Source organism: Hippocampus comes, unplaced genomic scaffold (assembly GCF_001891065.2).
Source record: "Hippocampus comes isolate QL1 unplaced genomic scaffold, H_comes_QL1_v1.1 scaffold22, whole genome shotgun sequence".
Classification (NCBI taxonomy): Eukaryota; Metazoa; Chordata; class Actinopteri; order Syngnathiformes; family Syngnathidae; genus Hippocampus; species Hippocampus comes.
This window is the reverse complement of record NW_017806175.1, coordinates 1,322,477-1,342,315: the sequence shown is the minus strand read 5'-3', so window position 1 is coordinate 1,342,315 and position 19,839 is coordinate 1,322,477. Positions and strand designations below refer to the sequence as shown.

The following is a 19,839-nucleotide window of genomic DNA, read 5'->3' as shown; positions in this document are numbered from 1 at the left end:
CTTAGCCAATGGGATGGCAGGAAGATGCTCGGTAATAGCCAATGGCAGAGCAGCTCTAAGTATGTTGCGTTCAGGAAACTGAGCTGTGAGTCGCAGACCATACTGTATTTTTACCTTTCGTATCTTGAAATTTCTTTCGTAACATGAGGCATATTTTTCTTTTCAGACGTTTTGTAAATTGAAAATTTTGTATGCAGAGACGTTCTTAAGTAGACGTACCACTGTATGTGCTGCTCGTCAATAGCTAACACGGTTAGCTAGCACTGATCCCCGCACCCAACAAAACTCAATGCAGCTCTTTTTACTTTTTGTCTGTAATATGCCAGCAGATTTTACTAAAGAGTGATATGGATTCAGTGTAAAACAACAACTGGATTCCAGGGTCTCTGTCAGTGTGGGAGGGGTCATTGTGTCAATTAGCCCCACTGTTTTATGGAATTTCAGAACAGCTTACTCACAGACACATTTTCAGAAACAGTCACGTGCTGTAAATGATGATCCACATGGTACTCATAACACTCCATACACATGCTATTAATAACTTGTCAACTGTAGGTCACCTTCATGTAATCTTAATAACCCAAAGTGCTAAATCAGTAAAATGTCCAGGAAAAAAAAAGTCTCAAACTCAAGTCACTCAAAACGTAGCATCGAAATGTATCTCTGTAAAGGCGGCATTTTTGACATGCTTTTGAATTGAATATCATTCGGCGTACCTAATGCTGTCACACTCACGTCTGGGGGAAATCTCTGAATATTTCATTCTTTTGTTGACACACACATAGTCCCATTGCATGCTGTTAACCCGTTAGTCTGTTATTGCCGTTGTTATGAGGTGAACTCGAGTTCGTTTGATGTGTTGCCGTGTGTGTAAATCTGTCGAAAGGAGCGCACACATTCTGCGCCACTTGACTCCCTGGTGACTCTGGTGCTGATGCTAATCTTGTTTGCCTTGCTTTAGTTTCCTTTAAGGCACAGCTGTGTGTGTGTGTGTGTGTGTGTGTGTGTGTGTGTGTGTGTGTGTGTGTGTGTGTGTGTGTGTAAGCAAGCAAGCATGCTAGTGTATCCAAGTGGGGCTCATGGCATTTACCTGAGCCAATGAAACGGCGCCAGCTGTCACCCACAGCTCACCTCAGGGATGTTTCCTGAGCGACTGAGACAAGTTGCTCTTTAACAAAGATCACTTCAACCCACAGGCTCCAAGGAGACCAAAACCACGTCGACTTTTTAGACTACTGCGCTTGTTGTCTTTGCCCTTGAGGGTCATAAAGTTCGCGTACAAAATCGAATCATTCTAAAGGTCGTAGGAAAGTTTGTGGTGTCTTACTGTCAAAATATGAGTTGCGGAAATAGCAAATGAGAGCCAGAGGTCTTCTCTGCTGGCCTCAGCACTGTGGAAAGCACCAAACTCCATTTGCAGTAAAAAAAAAATAAAAATAAAAAGTATTTGTTTGATTAAATTGTATTAATTTAATCCAGCAGTCTTTGTCTGCGTGGTTGTGGATGTTGTTGTTGTATGAGTTGCGGAAATAGCAAATGAGAGCCAGAGGTGGGTTAAGGAGGGCCATCGAGGTCTTCTCTGCTGGCCTCAGCACTATGGAAAGCACCAAACTCCATTTGTTGTTGTTTCTTTTTTTTTTTTTTGTGTCCAATCAGATTTCTGCCTCTTTGTGCTGCCATGTCAATCTAATCTGCCCAGTAGTGCTGTCTGATGTACTGTAATCGAAACTATATTCGTATCTGGGTGCTGTTTCTTTAACCAATAAGATTTCAAACTCCCCTCACATGGCCAGCCCACATCACATCAAACATTCTTGCGCCCTCTATTGGTTGACCAGAGGAAAATCGTTACTGACAAGATTGTCAGGCGCAATCGCACACATTTAAGTGTTTAATAGGACGCTAATCAGAATCTCACAGTCTGTAATCTCATAGTCACTGGTCTTCGGGTGTGAAGGGTCTTCCTTTTGCTCCAAAAATTAATCTGGAGATTAATTTAGTCACGGCAGTCCCCGCATGCAATGGCCCTCCAAGAAAATAGTGAGATGCACAATTTGCAGCCAACTTTCCACCGTGTTTTTCAGTTCAAGTCAAAGTGCGTCCTTTTGAGTGTGTTGCCGCCAGGGAGCAGCACCATGTTGGAAGACCATTATTTTTCTCAGACACCAATTATGTACAATGCCTCAGGGCACTAGCCCAGACAAACTTTATGTTTCCTAAAAAAATAAATAAATAAATAAAAAAGACATCTCAGTCTGGTATACTTTATTTTTGTTGTATTTGTTAAAAAAATAACACGATTCAACTATGTCTATGAGTACGATAAATTTGCCTTGTCCTTGTTGCAATCTACCCTGATTACGAGCTCCTGTTGCATCTCCCCCCCAGGGGTAGAGTTGATTTTCCCCCATGGTGCAGTCAATGCGCCCCTCCTTGGGGACGCTCGCCATGTCGCCATCATTGTAAGCACGACTCAACTGTGATCCCAAGCAGCTTTTAATGAATGTGTTTGCCTTACTCTTGCATGAAACTGAAACTATAAAATGGTTCCCGTGGGGGCGGGGCAAATGCAGTACGGTCAGCCACATGAACCAGAAAGATCCAACAACACCTGCTGAACAAAGCACGGTCAAAGCATACAGCGAAAGCGCACCAGAAAGCTCACAGACATTTTATAGCAGCTGTATTTGGCGATGGCAGTCATGTTCCCTGTGTGGAGAGTCGACAACATATAAGAGGCAAATAAGAGCTGCCGTTTTTCACTCACGCTGCGAGAGTGAAACAGCTGCGCATCAAGCCCCCCCATCTCGCTTCACTTGATTTCCACCTTTCCAGCGTTGATGTGCTGCAGCGATAAGGAGTCGGATTAAAATAAACCCTGGCAGACCAAGAACCAGGCTCGAATGTAAAAGAAACTGACAAAGAATCCTGTCTTTACCCTGATAACAATGCTCACTTTTGATTAAAAGTGAGAGAGGCAAAGACGAAGAATCCCTTTGCTGTCTCTGCAGGGCATCATTTTTACATGCACATTCTGCACACGGAAGCACAGGCACCTTTTTGGTCTGTCATCCACCAGCTCTGTTCAGTATTCAGCGGTGCCTTGGGATACGAGCTGATTTATCCTCTGACCACGCACGTAACTCAAAACACTTTTTGAAAGGTATGGAAATGTCATTCTTTCATTCATTCCAGGCTCGTTCACAAAAAAAAATTTTAAAAAACATTGGTAGTGTGTGTTTTAATTTTTAAAAAATGGTCATTCATAATGTTGAACTTTATAAAAACCTACAGTGATGCCATACCTGAAGACAATGTACAGAATGCATCTGATTTTGCGACGTGATGCTTCAATTCACTTGTCATTGTCCTGCTAATTCTGGTGTGCACTTAGACCACCGGAGGGCAGTATATTAGAGATATAGAAACACAAAAAAAAAATGAAAAAAAAAAATGAACTCAGGAAACTTTTGTCATTTTTGCAAAAGATAAAGAATATATATGCCACCATATATTCCAGTCAAAGATCGATTGCTTTAAGGGTTATAACACCGTGAACCTAATACTGTTTGTTAGCCGGGTAATGGCATTTTGCATTTGTTGTTAGCATTATGCTAAACTGACATTTTGTAGGTGGTGGTTTTAAATATAATGTATTACTCCAGTTTTTGTTTGTTTGATTTAAGATTAAACTTCAACTGGGAGTGGAAATAAACAGGTTTGGCCCATTTTTTTTTTTTTTTTTTGGAGCAATCGCTGTCTACCAAACTGCTTCTTGTGAAGTGAGTTCAGTTTGCTGCCTCCACCAAGCATGTTCACATTTTTTGCTCACAAGTCAAAGCAGAAAAATCGTCCGAACAACGGCTCGTATCTTGAAAAACTGGTGCTCTATGTCAAGGCACCACTGTACATTAGATGAGAAAAAAATGTCACCAAAAAATGTATATAAATAAATCACAATGAAAGTTAATTACATGGTGTCCCCTCTGTCATCTGGTAGGAGACCTTTTAATATTTCTGCCTGTCACTATACGTTGCTGGCATAAGTACATGAACAAAGATATGTTATTTTCATGAAATATATCAAATTTTCTGGCCAATAAATTGAAATTGGATCATTCCCTGTGGCACACCTGCTGTCTCTCGACAACATTGCGGCGCAGTGTTTGGGGAATCACTGATCCCTCCATCTTCCATTGTGCTTGTCCTGATTCGGGATCTGGGTGAGCTGGAGCCCATTACAGCTGCCTTTGGGTTAAGGCGGGGGTACACTTTGGGCTGATCGGCTGAGCTAATCGCAGTTCACTCAGATAATACAATTTGGATGATTTGCGGTAGAAGAACACATTTCGAAATTGCCCCAGAACTGTTTGCGTCTGTCCTTAGCTGCTGTACGAGGTTGCTTATTGCATCCATTCTGCCAGAGTTCATGTCAGTGCAACCTTCGGCTCCTCCAGGCCCACCAGTGGGTAACCAAGTCGATCCTACTTGTGAAGGCTCAAGGCTGTTCTCTGATCAGGGAGCGTGAGACTGCTCAAGCCGCCTTTGGAGAGGACAGCGGGAATAAAAGCACACCGCTCATTAGGTCCGATAGTGTTGCGCTCGCTGTATTTAGACGCAATCATTACTCATGTACGTCCGAGTCAGCGCGCAAAGCTTGAAGCAGCCGATCAAAAATTGCTTTCAACGCAAAAGGAGTGTTGGCGGTGAGTCTCAGGTGTACAAAATCCCCTTTTTCCCTTTGATCATAAAATAAGAGTTGAACAAATTGTTTCCCTGATGACAAAGGAATTAGACATTCATAAAGTTTCATAGTGATGAGGGGCCACAAAACGACAGTGTGTCTCACAGGCATCCATGAACCTACTTCAGAAGCCCCTCCGTATTTCACGGCCAAGGGTGAACTTCAACTTTCCGTCCCACATCGGTACCTTTGAACACAGGACAATCACCTGGAGGAAAGAAAAATATTCACCGAATATGACCACTGACGGACAGCCACCTCCGGCTTCTACATTCTAAAACTTATTTCGTGCTTTTCTCTTTTGACCACAGTGGTTCTCCCATTCAACTGTGCAATTTCATACATCACCTCCAATCACACATTTTAGAGTACCTATTAAGATGAAAAATCGTCACAAAATGTTAAATTGTGTTTGATTAGGATTTCCGTAGCATTATCAATACATCTAATCACCAACCGGCCTGGATGCGGTAATAATAATAAACTTCATGAAATGTATCAACTGGGGATGTTTTGCCTTGATCAGATACAATTGGCCGTGAAACCTTGCTCAGTTAGTGCTCCCATTTCCTGTCTTTCCACTCCACCGTGTTCCCCCTGCGCTGCCGTTATCTTTCTGTAGTCGCAGCCGCTCTATCCGGCAAAAAGACACAAAACACCCCCAGAGATGACTCACTCCACTTAATTGGATTGATTGTGCGGCGACGTGTGTGTGCCGCTTTTAATGGAACACTCACACCTTTTTTTTTCATATGTAAGGAGCAAGACAAATCTTATTTTTCTTCCTGGTATATTCTTACAATGAAGCTTAATACTGACAAAGCGTCAAACATCCAAAATTGAAACGAGGAGATTGACCGAGAAGCGAGGCGGGAAAAGTTAGCGTCTTGGTGGAAAAATGCGACGATCGTTCCTTGATGACGTCATTATCATGGAGACAGCGATTAAAGATAAACGCCACGTCATTGACACACGTCACAGACGAAACGTCGGCGCGGCTGAGCGTTTGATGCTCGGCATGTTGTGGCACAATGTGGTCAGATTAAAAAAAAAAAAAAAGGTGAATCGTCCATAAGAAGCTCAGCAGCCTCCAATAATGTGACGACCGGCGTGAGGATCAGGTGGCACAGCAGTAGACTCAGCTGGCCAAGTGGGCGGCGGGGGAGGAGCCCTTGCGCCTCCATACGGTCGCAATCGAGGTGCCCAGCGTGAGTTTCTTCATGCTGCTCGCTGGCGCTTCATCGAATCAGCAACTTGTGATTCACTTAGACCGCAGCAATGGATTGATTGATTTGTGGGCGGCGAATACGAGCCATGATTTGTTCCGCGACAATCAATCAAGTCAGCCTGAGCCAGATTCTCCAAGTCTGCATGTCACTCATCTTATTCGTGTAGGCTGTCAAATCAGCAATCACATAACATGCTTGCAAAATTAAAAAAAAAAAAAAAACAACAAAAAAAAAAAACAATTAGCCTTTACAAAAATAAAAATGTTCAGGTTTGACTGAATGTTTGCGAGGTGATCAGACAAAATGGCTTATTATTGCAGTGCTGTAGGTTTTTTTATTTTTTTGTTGTTGCCTAATTTAGCTCCATGAGAGACACACAGTCAGCTGGCTTCCGGCCCAGCAGTCCTGAATTACTGGCTGCGCATATTGAATTGGAGCTGATTTACATCTCCACGGCGATCTTCCCGCTTCTTCTATTTCAATTTGATTCACTACCTGGCCTTAAGAGTCCGGGTTTTAACATTTGTGCTGCATCACCGATAGCAACGGCAGTCAGATGTCGCTCGTTTCAAGAAATGAGACGCGAGTGCAATAAAGGCCTTCGACCAAGTTAATTAAAATGCAAGCAAAGCATTCTAAGCCGACTTGTACGTGATCTGAATGCAATTCAGGTACTTTGGAACGTGATGAGATGAAATAAGACTGACTCCACACCAAGAACATTTCAGATGATTAGTGGGGCTCTGATCGATCGGCCACTGATCATGATGGGCCAATTTCCGTGGAAAAGTATGCGAGCTGCATGTCGATCGATGGCCTTTATTGCCAATCACAAAAAAAAAAACGATCGCCCACTGGTCGTACCTGCAGCCAACTAGGAATTGGAATCGGAAGCATAAAACCCTGATCGGAACACGCCTATGAGCTGGGTGGACGATCTTGGCAAAGAAAAAGTGCTCACATGAAATTATTCGAGAAAAATGGTGTATTGATATTTTTGTTCAGTGTAGCAATATACTGTATATTGTATCCAAATTTGACATTCATAGTTTAAGCATTTTCTTGTATTGTATTAGGGCGGCCCATTGATCCTGTGAGGAGCACATCGACCTGACAGCGCACAGGTGCAGGGTTCGATTCCGGCTCCAGCCTCCCTGTGTGGAGTTTGCATGTGCTACCTGTGCCTATGTGGGTTTTCTCCGGGTACTTCGGTTTTCTCCCACATTCCAAAAACATGCATGGCAAATTAATGGAACGCTCTAAATTGTCACTCGGTGTGAGTGTGAGCGTGAATGGTTGTTTCATCTCTGAGTGCCCTGTGATTGGCTGGCAACCGGTTCAGGGTGTCCCCCGCCTACTGCCCGAAGACAGCAACCCCCTACAACCCTTGTGAGGATGAACCACCGGGCCGCCGTTAATATACAGTATTGTTTTATTTAAAATAAAAAAAGTTCCCCCTTTCCCGTGCTTATGTGGCCGTGCATGTTAGGTTTATTGAAATATTTAAATTGTTCCCAGGTGGGAGTGGTTGTTTGTCTATATGTGCCCTGCCATTGGCTGGCGACCAGTCTAAACTCATCTGGGGATTGGCTCCAGGTCACCCGTGACCCCTGCTGAGGATTAAGCACTATGGATGAATGACCAAAAGACTGAAAGCATTCCAATTATTTCCCATAAACGCACGAGCTTCTGAGAGCTGACGATTAAACAGACGGTGAAGTCGAATGATTATGAAAGAGGGCAACGACACGAGCCAAGCTGCACGCCGTCTGCTCTTATCACGGCCGTTCATATGGAAGAAGGAAGAAGGCTCATAACAATCATCGCCATTCTTGCCTCTGAAAAGCCATCAGCGGCGTTAACTACAGCTTTCGCCAACGTAATTGCGCGCGGGCCGCAGAAACCTTCCTCCTGTGGCTAATGGGAATCGGGAAGACATCAGGCGCCCAGCGGCTGCGGTCGACGCAAGTGCCGGCTGTAATTAAAAAGTTCCACGTCCTTGCAGAAAAAGGCAATTTGTAATCTCTAAAGTAGCAGCAGTAATATCCAAAATGAAGAGAAAATAACGCAGCTCATTTGTACAGCATAAAAGCTTTCAGTCAGAATAATACAGTCAACCATCGCTATTCGGGCTGGTTTGGGGCCAAGGGCCGACACATAATAACTCACAACTAAAATGCTTGAATCGTAAATATCCTCAAACACTTTATGATCATTTCAAACTCAGAATACATTACCGTTATAAAGAAAGAGTTTACAAATCATTTGTTTTTGAAAAACTGCCCTCAAATGACAAAGCCTATATGTCGTGCTAACTTAAGTTATTTATCGCTACTACTAAATATATGACGAACATCTGACTATTTGCAGTTTGCTATTCAAAAATTTACCTGTTGGCATTTATCCAGAACTGGTCGCTGAAAAACTCCCGACATTATTCTTGTTTTTTCTGCTGTTTCTGAAGATGATACAAAATCCCGCCGTCAATGGGGAAGTAGTAATTGGTGTCAAGGAATTATGCTAAATGTGATATATTTTGACTGTTCTAGGAACTCTGTATGTCAAAGAGGAGTTAATTGTTAGCGCAAGTTATGATTTTTTTTTCTACCTCTGTATGATTTTGCTGTCCGAAGTTTTTAATAAAAAGGTCAAGCAATAAAACGACCCGTTGATTTCATCAGAACATGCAGAGAGACGGAAAAAAAAGTGTCGCATTTCCGCCACTCCCCATTTTCCATGTATTGATCATTTATAAGCATTTTGAGAATTTTTAGAGTTTAATCTTTTTTTATTTTTTTTTTCCAATCCATTTCAATGGGCTTCAAATATAAATGAATTTGCCAAGTCATGGGCCTGGTCCGAATCCCGCGAGAACAGCCAGGGTCGACTGCATCGTAAAAATGTTTTGTTTTTTTTACCAGCTTGGATGGATTGGTCTGTCTTCTGATCGGATTGGTTGCTTTTTTTTTTTTTTGTAATTTAACTTACTGATCACTGATCGTCTCCCAAATCCTGATCGTGTAAAGCCGAGTTGAGATTAACAAACCATCAATTGTAAACAGACACACAATATACAGGTTGTCTATAATTGATGAGCACAGCAGTAAGTAGAACCACAAGAGACTGCATTGAAACCGGCATGCGGCCGACCTTTCCCAGCTGTATTGGCGTGACTATGTGTGTTTGTACGTAAGCCTCTGAAGTGTGTAAAAAAAAAAAATTATATATACTGTGGACAGATGTAACAGAGAATCCGGTCATTTTTCAAAATAAAACTAATTCCGAACTGAATAAAAATGATGTAAGTTATTTATTCTTTTTGTGTGGCCCGGTACCAAATGACCCACGGTCCGATACCGGTCCACGCCCCAGGGGTTGGGGACCTCTGCTCTAGGGGTTAGGATCTGGGGATGTCATTCATATCTGTCATCTGTGGGCATGCGAAGCCCTTTGAGACTTTTCTGTGACTTAGGGCGATATAAATGAATTTGAGTTGACACGAAATTATATTAAATGAACATTTGTGTGTTCAATTATTTCAGGAAGTAGTTCCTTTGAACTGATGTTTTAGAATGGGCTCATATGTGGCGGGTTGGCTGTATGTTGGCGACCTTTCCTAGTTACCAGTATATTGGCTTGACCGCGTGAATGTGTGTGTGTGTGTGTGTGTGTGTGTGTGCATAACATATGGTTGGCAGATGGCACCTGTGGCGCTGCTGCTGACGACGATCAAGACTTTCTTCACAGGTATTGAGGGTGAAACCTTTGATGTGAAATGCTGACCTGACATGTTTGAGATGAGGTTAGAGGAGAATAATATGATGAGAACAGACAAGATGAGAGGAGTGCTCATGCGCGAAATGCGGTCGTCATCTCATCGTATGGTTCCCATCTCGCTTCATTGCCGGGGCAATGACATGCAATAAACAGACATTTCGACTGTGTGTTACGCTCACATTGGGCTTTTCTCATTTTATTGTATCATTTTCATCTGATATTGTCTTATGAGAGCTCATCTAATAAAATATGGTGCATCGCATTCAAATGATTTGAGATTTAATGATGCGAGATGATAAGAAATGAGAAAATTACAATACCTTTGAGCTAAGAATGCAGATGGCATCTATTAATATTTGATAATACGATTTGATGAGAATGCATATTAAACATGGTACCATACAATGATATGACAATGATAAGAGAGGTCAATCCAGATCAAATGAAATGAAATACCTTACCAAGCAATGAGTTGAGATATGATCAGAATGATGTGACGACATCAGAACAACGCAGTACAATTAGATGACCCTCGCTGTGAATGCAATGAGAGAGAGTACGTAATAATATATATGATGATTGTACTGTATATGATACAATGAAATGTTCACATATACTGCACATTTTGATTTCATAAAATGAGATGCAAATGATGCGTGTATAATTTGATTAGAGTAGGAGGAGATTAGATCTGATACCACACAATGGGATATGATCAATAGTAGACACCAAAGACTAGACATAATAATAGTGTAACGATCAGTGAATAACAAAGTCTACATAAGAAAACTCTTGACGTCCTTTTGACCAGTTTTTCTAGAGTTGAACAAAATGTACTCACAATCCTTGCTAAAATGCTTACCGAAATATCAAATTGTCATGTGTGATAAATAACGTTTTGCAATCATTTAGTTACCCCGTTAACACTCACTTGAACAATAATTCAACAAACTATTATAGTTGATTTAACTCCAAAGTGGCCCATGGCAAAGATGAATTTGACATCTCGGTTTACACAAAAAAAAAAAGAAAAGAAAAAAAAAGAACAGTAACAGCAAGATGAGGTATCCGGCCCACCTATATTATAAGGCAGTAAAACAGGTAATCTGTGGTTGCTATGGCAACAGCGGAGAAGGTATCCTCATTATAAAAATGGAGCAATCGAAATATTGTGGCGGTTATTTTTAAGTCAATAGCAGCAGTCTGTGCGTCTGGTGTGTGTGTGTGTGTGTGTGTGTGTGTGTGTTTTTACTCTCAATTGAATTAAAACTTCAGCGCCATGGAAGCCTCTTTATTTATGAATCGTTAGAGCTGGGCAGTGGCACATTTGTTTGTTTGTTTGTTTGTTTGTTTGTTTATTGAACATAAAACATACAGTAATAATTTGACAGAAAATAAGGTAAATAAAATAGTAAAGAGGAAAGAGAAATTAGTCATCATTCAACACAGTTATTATGTTCAAGGGAGTAGGAAGAAGTAAAGAACTTATCTAGTCCTACCCCGTGTTGTATGTTTATATCTATTGAATCATTTTTATATCAATCAGAAAAGAAACAAAGTAAGAAGAAAGAAGTCTCCATTAAGGCTCATGCTTTACCCTTAACCGTGATATTTTTATACTTTTGGTTTGTATCGGGAATTTATACATACACACCCTGGCACTCTTGTGTTAATTTTCTCTTGTATTCATAATGGATATTTCAATACCTTTCTCTATTTATCAACCTAGTTCTGATTCATTATATTTAATGTTTAGAATTTATCATTTTAACTCTGATTGTTGTAGGTAGTTTGTACTATTTTTTTGAATTTGTTTTTGAACTCAGCAAGCATCAATGAAGGATGGAGGAAATGTATTTTTGCAATTTATGCGTTCTCCCAACAATATTTTTTTTAAAAATCAAAACACCACTGTGAATCGAGGTGCAGACGAACCTTGGGACTCATTATACTATAATGATGACAATGTAGCTACAAACGGACGGAGTGGGTGGTGGAAAGGATCGAATTAGCATAAAATGGATGAAAATGTGTTTCTTGATTGTATTGTCCTCACTGAAGGCAGGACCCATCATGTTCAGTCCATGTGTGACAGCAGCTTGTGTACTGTATTCTGTCTTGGAACGAGGCAACCACATGCTGCTTCACCATGTCTCCAGATGATGTACCCACATGTCATTGCCCGGTTTGTTACACATCCACTCTATTTTATATTATGAGCCTTCATGGGTTCAATGATTTCCGGCTTTATTTGGCATTATTCGTTTTAGAATGGGATCAAATGCTGTGGCGGGCCGTGGCCCACAGGCTGAAAGTGTTATTTTCAACCAGCCTCCTTCTTCTACTTCCGTCTCGATTCCTGAGCCGGCCTTTGGCCAAATAGGCTCTTTGTCTGTCTACGCCTCCTCAGCGTCACTATTAACCTGTCGGCTTTCAGGGATGGGGGTGAGGGGGGGGCCTTAGCAACCGCCCATCAACACATCCAAGAAGCAAAAAATTCCAAGGCACTCCCTCCGACTGCCTCATTAGAGGTGCTGGATCGGCTGGAAAAAAAAAAAGAGAGCTCATCTGAGGTAGTCTGAACGGTGAAGCAAATAGCTCAATTTGGAGGAAGTCATCCGTAATGTAGAATGTCATACGACAGCCACAGTTGCTATATCACCAGCTCAGCTAATTTAATAGCTTCGCACCCGTTGTTCTAGGAAACTTTCATTACTAAATGTATGAGGTACTGCCAGCTAACTTGGGTTTGGTGGGGTGGGGGGAGAGCTACACAAAAGACATTTGCACAACAGGCATGAAGCACAAACAGAAACGGATCCTGGTCCCCCCCAAAGGGGATTCAGTTGAACCAGACAACCGAGCCAATTACCAGGAATTGCCAAAACCTGCCCCGGTGGCACCGACTCACAGGAAACAAGGCAGTTGGACTCGCAATACCTGATGACATACGCAAGCAAAGCCCATTTCACACAGAGATCCTGCAAAATGGATGCATCTGTGTCGTGACAGAAAATACGAAATTCTTCTCACCACTGTGGTGGCATTGCGGAAGAGACGTCATGGGAAATTCAACAGAGCAGGCAAAAACAAGATGCTACATGTGACATGAGAAAATGATGCGCTTGTCGTTCGATTTGCTGAAGCAGCATGTGGCTTGTTAAAGGTTATTTTGTTCCAGGTAACGAAAAAAAAATATTTGATCAAGAGGCTCGAGATTTAGTACAAGAGTGACAGCAGCTGCCATGTTCGTCAGAAGACCTTGTCGGCTGCATTGTGTTCTACCTTCCCGTCAGTCTAAAGCGGGGGTCGGCAACCCGCGGCTCCAGAGCCAGAGAAAATTGAAAAAGATGGGGCAGGGAAACATATACTTTGTTTTAATATGGTTTCTGTAGGAGGACAAACGTGACACAAACATTCTTTTCCAATGCTGTAAAAATGTGTTGAATATATCTTAAAATTGAACATTTTTGTCAACGAGGATTTGCGTCATAGCTTGCGACACACGTTTCTATTAGCAGGACGGGATGCCAGGCTGTTGTTAAAAAAATTTCCTGTACAATTCACCGAGGGTACTGGCAAAGATTGAGAATGTGGAGGGCCGAGAGAAGCAATTTCTAAACGGTACACGTGAGCTACGAAAAGTACGAAAAGAAAAGTGCGTCCCATGCCTCGATCATCTTAGGGGCCGTTATGGCTGTTGTTCAGTGTGGCATGCGTGCGTAAGCGCGCGTGTGCAGAAATGGGTCGATCGTGGGAGGTTGGTTGATCAAAAAGTAGATCTTCGATCAAAAAAAAAAAATTGGGCGGGATGCACTGCGCGATGCACTGCAAAAAAAAAAAAAAAAATTAACCATAAAGGCTCATTGTGTATTTGTAGCCAACTTAGTTATTTTGATCGTAGGCTAATGTAGCTCATATAGATACATACAGCAAGTGTTGCCTTCATTGTAAGGCTTATATAAGGCTCTTCATTTTTTGTGGCTCTTGACATATTTGAGTTTTTTGGTCCAATATGGTTCTTTCAACATTTTGGGTTGCCGACCCCTGGTCTAAAGACAAATCTTGGGGATTATTCGCATTAATCAAAGTTATATTGTCTAAAAAGTCTTGCTCCAACAAAGAGAGCTCCCACGCAGCATGAGTATTATTGTGTCGTCCTAAGAAAATGTCTCTCTCTTTCCTGTCACCTCCATCAGAAGAGCCTTGACCGCTGCTGGCAGGACGCCCACCAGCTTAAGAAGCCACAAAGAGGATTTGCACATAAAACGAAGTAGCATTTCAGAAATGAGCATTTACGGGAGAAACGACAGTCGCCGCGGCGATGAGCACAGCTGGGAGGTCCTGCATTCAAACCCGTGTCGGCTCAGACGTGTCTGATCAACAAAAAAAGGCAACAAACGTGTGTGTGTGTGTGTGTGTGTGTGTGTGTGTGAGATGCATGATATCAGGCAACCTGCGCTCATTTGACACGCTCGCCAGCCCGCAAAGGCTCAGCTCAAGATCAATTTTCTTCAGTCGATAGGATTGATTTCCCCCCCTGCCCCCTGCTAAACCAAAACACGCATACAAATAACTCATTAACAAAAGAAAATCCTGCCAACACACCGAAAGACACAAGCCTCTTATCATTCGTAATTAAGCATCAGAGCTCTCGGATGGGATTTAGCGTCATCAAATCGGAACAACAGAGTTCTTTCACTTTTGTGTCGCGCTTGTCCTCGGGGTGGCGGCTAATGTGGAGCCTATCCCAGTTGATCAGAGGCAATTGGCAGGGTACGCTCTGGACTTGTCGCCAAGCCAAGCACGGACGGCGCCGTCACTCTAAAATGAATTCAGAAATCAATCGTTGCAAAGATTTGCTCACCGAAGCCAAAAACCAATGCCTCACACCTCACTAATTTGCAGTTACAACCGACAGGATTTGTCCCAGCTGTTCGCAAACTCCAAGTTAACTATATTGAAAGAAATCTGATTATATCTGAGCCTTTCAGTTCAGCAACAGGTGAATGATATAACCCGTGGTAAACTCCCTATTGCATAAACTTTATCACTTCAACTTGCTCAAAAACCTGATGTGCTCGGAAAAAAAATGGGGGACACCCTTGTGTCCTTTTAGTATCCAGTCCGGAAGGAAAAAAAAAAACATCTTGTGTCGGCTCTCGAGCATTTCATGTTTTGTGGGGTATTTATGTGGAAATTAGCTCTGGAAAGGAGGAGAGAAAGCAGTGAGCATCCACTATGAGACGCAAACATGCGCGAGGTCGTACGCAGGCCAGCGTGGAGAGACCCTCTTTCGTCTAGAGTGGGTGGTCTCTGCAAGTGAGACAAAGGAAGCAAATTCCGTGTGACATTTCAGCCCGCCGAATGGGTGCAACCTATTCGGTCTTCTCTGAAACCGTTTTTATGCGGAGCTAAAATAGGATTAGCGTTGGCTTTTGTAGAATGTGGCATTGGGTGCGGGCTTGCATTAGGCAGGGATGTTTATCTCGGCTTCCTTTGAGTGAGATCACAATGAGGGGAAGGTGGCAACTTTGCATCGAGAGCACCGCATGGCGCTGTTTTTCTTTTCTTCTGTTCATTTATATTTAATGCTGGGTAAGGAAGTACAGTAAAGGAAAGTCGGAGTGTCGGGACTGGAGCTATTGCATGAATATAGTTCTGCCCATGGGAGTTGGCCATCACTCAGCTGTCTAGTTCTGTAATTTGGTGGCAATAAGATTTTTTTTTTCAATGAAAATGACCAAAATTATCCTAAAATGGCCACTAAAAAAAACTAAATGTCTTCCTGCGTGTACTTGGACAATTCATCCATCCATTGTGGGTTCATTTGTGCTGTGGGTGAGCTGGAGCCTTTTTCAGGTGACTTTTGGCAAAAAAAAAAAAAAAACAGCAGATTGTCAGGCCTGTTCTAAAAATAGCTCATCAGTTGGGCTGAATGATTCCCCCCCCCAAAAAAAAAAAAATATATATATATCCCTTCAGCATTGCAATTAATTAATTTTAATATAGTTATTTTTCAAGGTCCTCTTCCCATGTATTTTTTTGAAACAAACACACTCTTAAATTGATCTGTATTAAAATAATATCAGATGTACATTGGATAAATGTTTTGGTCGTCAAGGTTAGGCTTACACTAAAATAAAAGCAAGTGACTGATGAATGAATAAGACTGTTTAATAATCTGCTTCAATGAGTTTTCATTTGTTAAACACTTTGACTTGCGTTCACGACGTTACACAAGTGTGGCGTGAATGTGACTCATTAATCGAATCAATCATCCAATACAGTTATCACTGCAACTTTTAAACTACACTTCCGAAGCATTGAAATGATCTTGACTCTATCTAATATTTCCACACCCCAAAATGCAGCCTTTGCAAATTGAAAATTGTATCCTCTCACTTAAAAAGTCAGCGAGGACAGGCTCCAACTCACCCCGACCGTAATGAGGACAAGCGCCATAGAAAGTGGATGGATGTGCGATTTTCTCAGCGGCGGTGGCGTTTGATACAGATGATTGGTGACGAGAAGTATGGCCATTATTTGAGACTAATTGTACTCTGACGTGATGATGAACGTTCTCTGCCGCCCTCTATCTTGGCACACGTGAGCCCCCGACAAGCCATCTCACCTGCCGCAATGGCACTTTGTCAAGCCGTCTGAACCGGTGGCGCTTCGGGACGCTGGCGCATCATGAAAACTTGTTGTTATTCCTCAGGCGGTGCACTGCCCATCACCGTTCGAATGCTGGCAGCTGCATTTGGCTGTGTGACAGCGTGGCCATTTTTATTTATAGGCACAGTCGGCAAGACGGAGAGTCTGGATTTGCTCCCGGGCACTGTTTGTCCATAATTCTCCACCTCCATTAAAGTCAGATTAGATAAGCACGTCAGTACTTGTCACATTGGAACAAGGTGGACACGCAGTGGGGAGAGGTGGTGGAAACTGGCACGTTTCCTCCGTGAAGAAAGGCAAAAAAAAAATCACAATAAGCTACGCAAGCCAGGGGACATAATCACTCAGTAAATCAATCATATTAGTGAGGTTTCCCAAACAATATGTAAAAAGTGATTTACATCAACCAGTAGAACACGCGGCTATGAGAATTAAAATGAAAAGGGGAGCAACATGTAACCACAAAACACAATCACTAATTAACTTCATTAGCGAACAAACAACAACAAACATAGATTGAACCACAGCCACCAACAAACCATTCTTATTCTGACGTAAAGCAGTCGTCTCCAAATGAGACGGGCTGTAACCTGTCACCTGTAAAGAGGTAAAGATGCACCTATTGATATTTAATGCCAGTTACCACAAGCAGCGTGGATTCGATAGCTTTAAAAATCAGGAGCCGTTGCTCAAAAATGTGAAACAATCCCTAACAAATTTACGTAAGCTGGGGCACAAATTGTGACAAGTCTCTTTGTAAAGTCAAATCTCCTGACCTTTATGCTTCCTTTCCTTAAAGGGGAAGTCACGCCCCAAATTTTCTCCACAGTAGTATCTTCTGGGCGCCTCCACTAGTCTAAACACGGCATTCTGATTCATATTGCGTTTGTCGAATATGAGTGAACCATCAAAATCCACCGTCTTTTAACCATCTCAGGGGGCGGCCATTTTGTTATTTTCAGTTGTCCGAAAGTGGCATCACAGTTGCTCAGGCCTCTGGTAACGAGCAGTCACGGCTCAGGTGTTTTACTGAAGCTGGGTCGTGATTGGCCGTTACCTGAGCCCTGAGCAAAGATGATGTCATTTTTAATGGACAGCTCATAGCAAAATGACCGCCCCATGAGATGGACAAAAACGGGTGGATTTTACTGCACAACTCATATTCCACAAACACAATCTTAATCACAATGCTGCGTTTAGAGTAGTTGGGCTGCACAGAATTTATTAATGTAAAGAAAATTTGGGCGTTGGCTTTTTTTTAGAATTCGTATGACCCATCCTCCAAGTACTTTCCGGTCACTTCACTCGGGTCGTCAAGTTCCGAGGCAAAATACGTTAATTCCAAAAGGCCTCGTGTTTTTTTTCCTCATCTTTGATTCTCTCTATTTCAAGCATCGTGGCATAAGATGTTAGTCGCAATCAAGAGCTTTCTAGCTCAAAAAAAAAAAAAAAAAAAAACAGGCCCCAGAAGGGCCAAGTACCCTCAGATGCAAATTGTGACCTGGAAGAATAAGAAACCCCTGACAAAAATGTCAGGCGGTCAAACACCGCGTTTATCTCAAACGACCAATAAAGATTAAATATCGAGCGAGCCAAAATTAAATTCCGTGTCGTCACGACAAAATGATCGTACGTTACATGATCATTATTTAATTTCGAACCAGATGGTTCAGTCGTGCGCGGCGCCACAGCCAACATTTGGCCTATGTCCCACCTTCCCCATCACGCTTCATGAATATAAATGCATCATTTGGAAATGATTTATGAGTCACGTGCTAATGACATGAATATTTTAAATGTGAATTCATTACAAGCAGGAATGTCGTCGCACAAGGGTACCGTACGTACGCACACAACCGCACACCAGAGTGAATAATTGTTCATGCTTCCATTTCAATGGAATTGCAGTGATGGATTGTTTTCAAGAATGAAGTCAAATTATGGAAAATGAAAGAATGTCAGCTTGGAAAAGTGCTTTTGTTTCAATGGGACTTTTCCTTCTTAACCCTTTTAGGAACAGTGGCTACTAAAGTGGACATTTTATCATGTTATCAGGTTACAGGGTGCATGAAAGGGTTGAATCAGATTTTGTTCAAGTGATATTACAATTTTAAATTCATATTTTCTGAGTGGGGAGGGGGTGGGGGGATGTTATGAGAATGCCGTGGTTGCATTTTTTTTCCAGAATATTTGAGAAATTGCATTTTTCTCAAGTTATGTTATGAGAAGTCATATTGGGCAAGAAAGTTGTTTTCTTATAAGAAGTGTCTGACTCCAGAAGTTACTCGTGCAATCTAACAATTGTCAGGGTTTTTTTTTCCCAAATCCATTTTTCAAGAGAAAAAAAAGTAATTTTATGAGAAAAAAATGTAATTTTATGAGGAAAAAATATTATCTTTGCAAATTGTCTCTCTTAAAAAATATATAAGTGGCCATCTTACATTTGTTTTTGTCTTTTAGAATAAAAGGTAAAGGGAAATGTATGAGCACCAAATTTTTTAGGAATGTGTTTTTTTTATCTTTTTTCAAAAAGAAAAAAAAAAGTAATTTTCCAAGAATAACAGCTTGCTAACAGGTAAAGTCAGATTATGTGAGAAAAAAATTCTAATTTCACTTGGCTCAGATAGATTGACTCGTAAAAATATAACTTTATCCTCATGACATTTGGACATTATCCATGGATTATGACTTTTTATTCTGGGGGAAAAAAAAAAATCGAGATACTCTCGTGCGATTGTCTTTCACATTTTTCTGATCTCAACAAAATTGGAGGTGGAGTATGGTGTGATCATCATCATCCTCATCATCATCATCCACACTGAACTGAAGTTCAAATTTGCATCCCATTCAACCTGCATGATTGACATTTCATGAGTGGGGGTGCCTACCTGAGGTACCGCAGCGGTTCTATGGTTTCAGTCTCCGCTTCAGCTGAGCTGTGGTTCATCTTGTCCATCTGTTTGTCACCCAGCAGAACTGATAAAAAGACAATCGAGGAGGAGCCGCGCCTCGACCAAAGCACCCCCCCTGGACGCTGTGTTCTGAACAAGCACACACTGAGCAGTCTGTTTTCACAATGGATGGATCGGATGCAGATGGTCCTCGTCAGTCTCCAGTCTCATCCCCACTGAGCAGCACGAAAAAGCGGCACACTCACTCATAGAGCGGCGGCCAATTAAGAATCAGGAGAGGCAACGCGAGCCGGCTGATTGGCTCAGGCGGCCACCATCGGAGCTACACGACCCCCTTCCTCAAATTCACACACACATTTGTGCGCGCTCCTCGGCGACCAAAGGATCCCTTGATGTGGAATGTAGAGCAGGCGTCACAGCGGGGAGACTTGCAAACATTTCACATGAGGCTGATAAATTTAGTCGCGTACCAAAACAAAATGGGGGCGTGCATACGTTT

General features: G+C 42.1%; 1 protein-coding gene across 1 annotated transcript in view; it reads right to left on the bottom strand.

Annotated features, from left to right (window-relative positions):
- Positions 1–19,619, bottom strand: part of yjefn3 (YjeF N-terminal domain containing 3) — a 33,436-nt gene extending 13,817 nt beyond the window's left edge. The window contains exon 1 of the mRNA XM_019897323.1: positions 19,317–19,619. Coding sequence (XP_019752882.1) covers positions 19,317–19,384 — 68 coding nt within the window. The 5' untranslated portion in view covers positions 19,385–19,619. The remainder of the gene's footprint in view (positions 1–19,316) is intronic.
- Between the last annotated feature and the right edge of the window lie 220 nt (positions 19,620–19,839).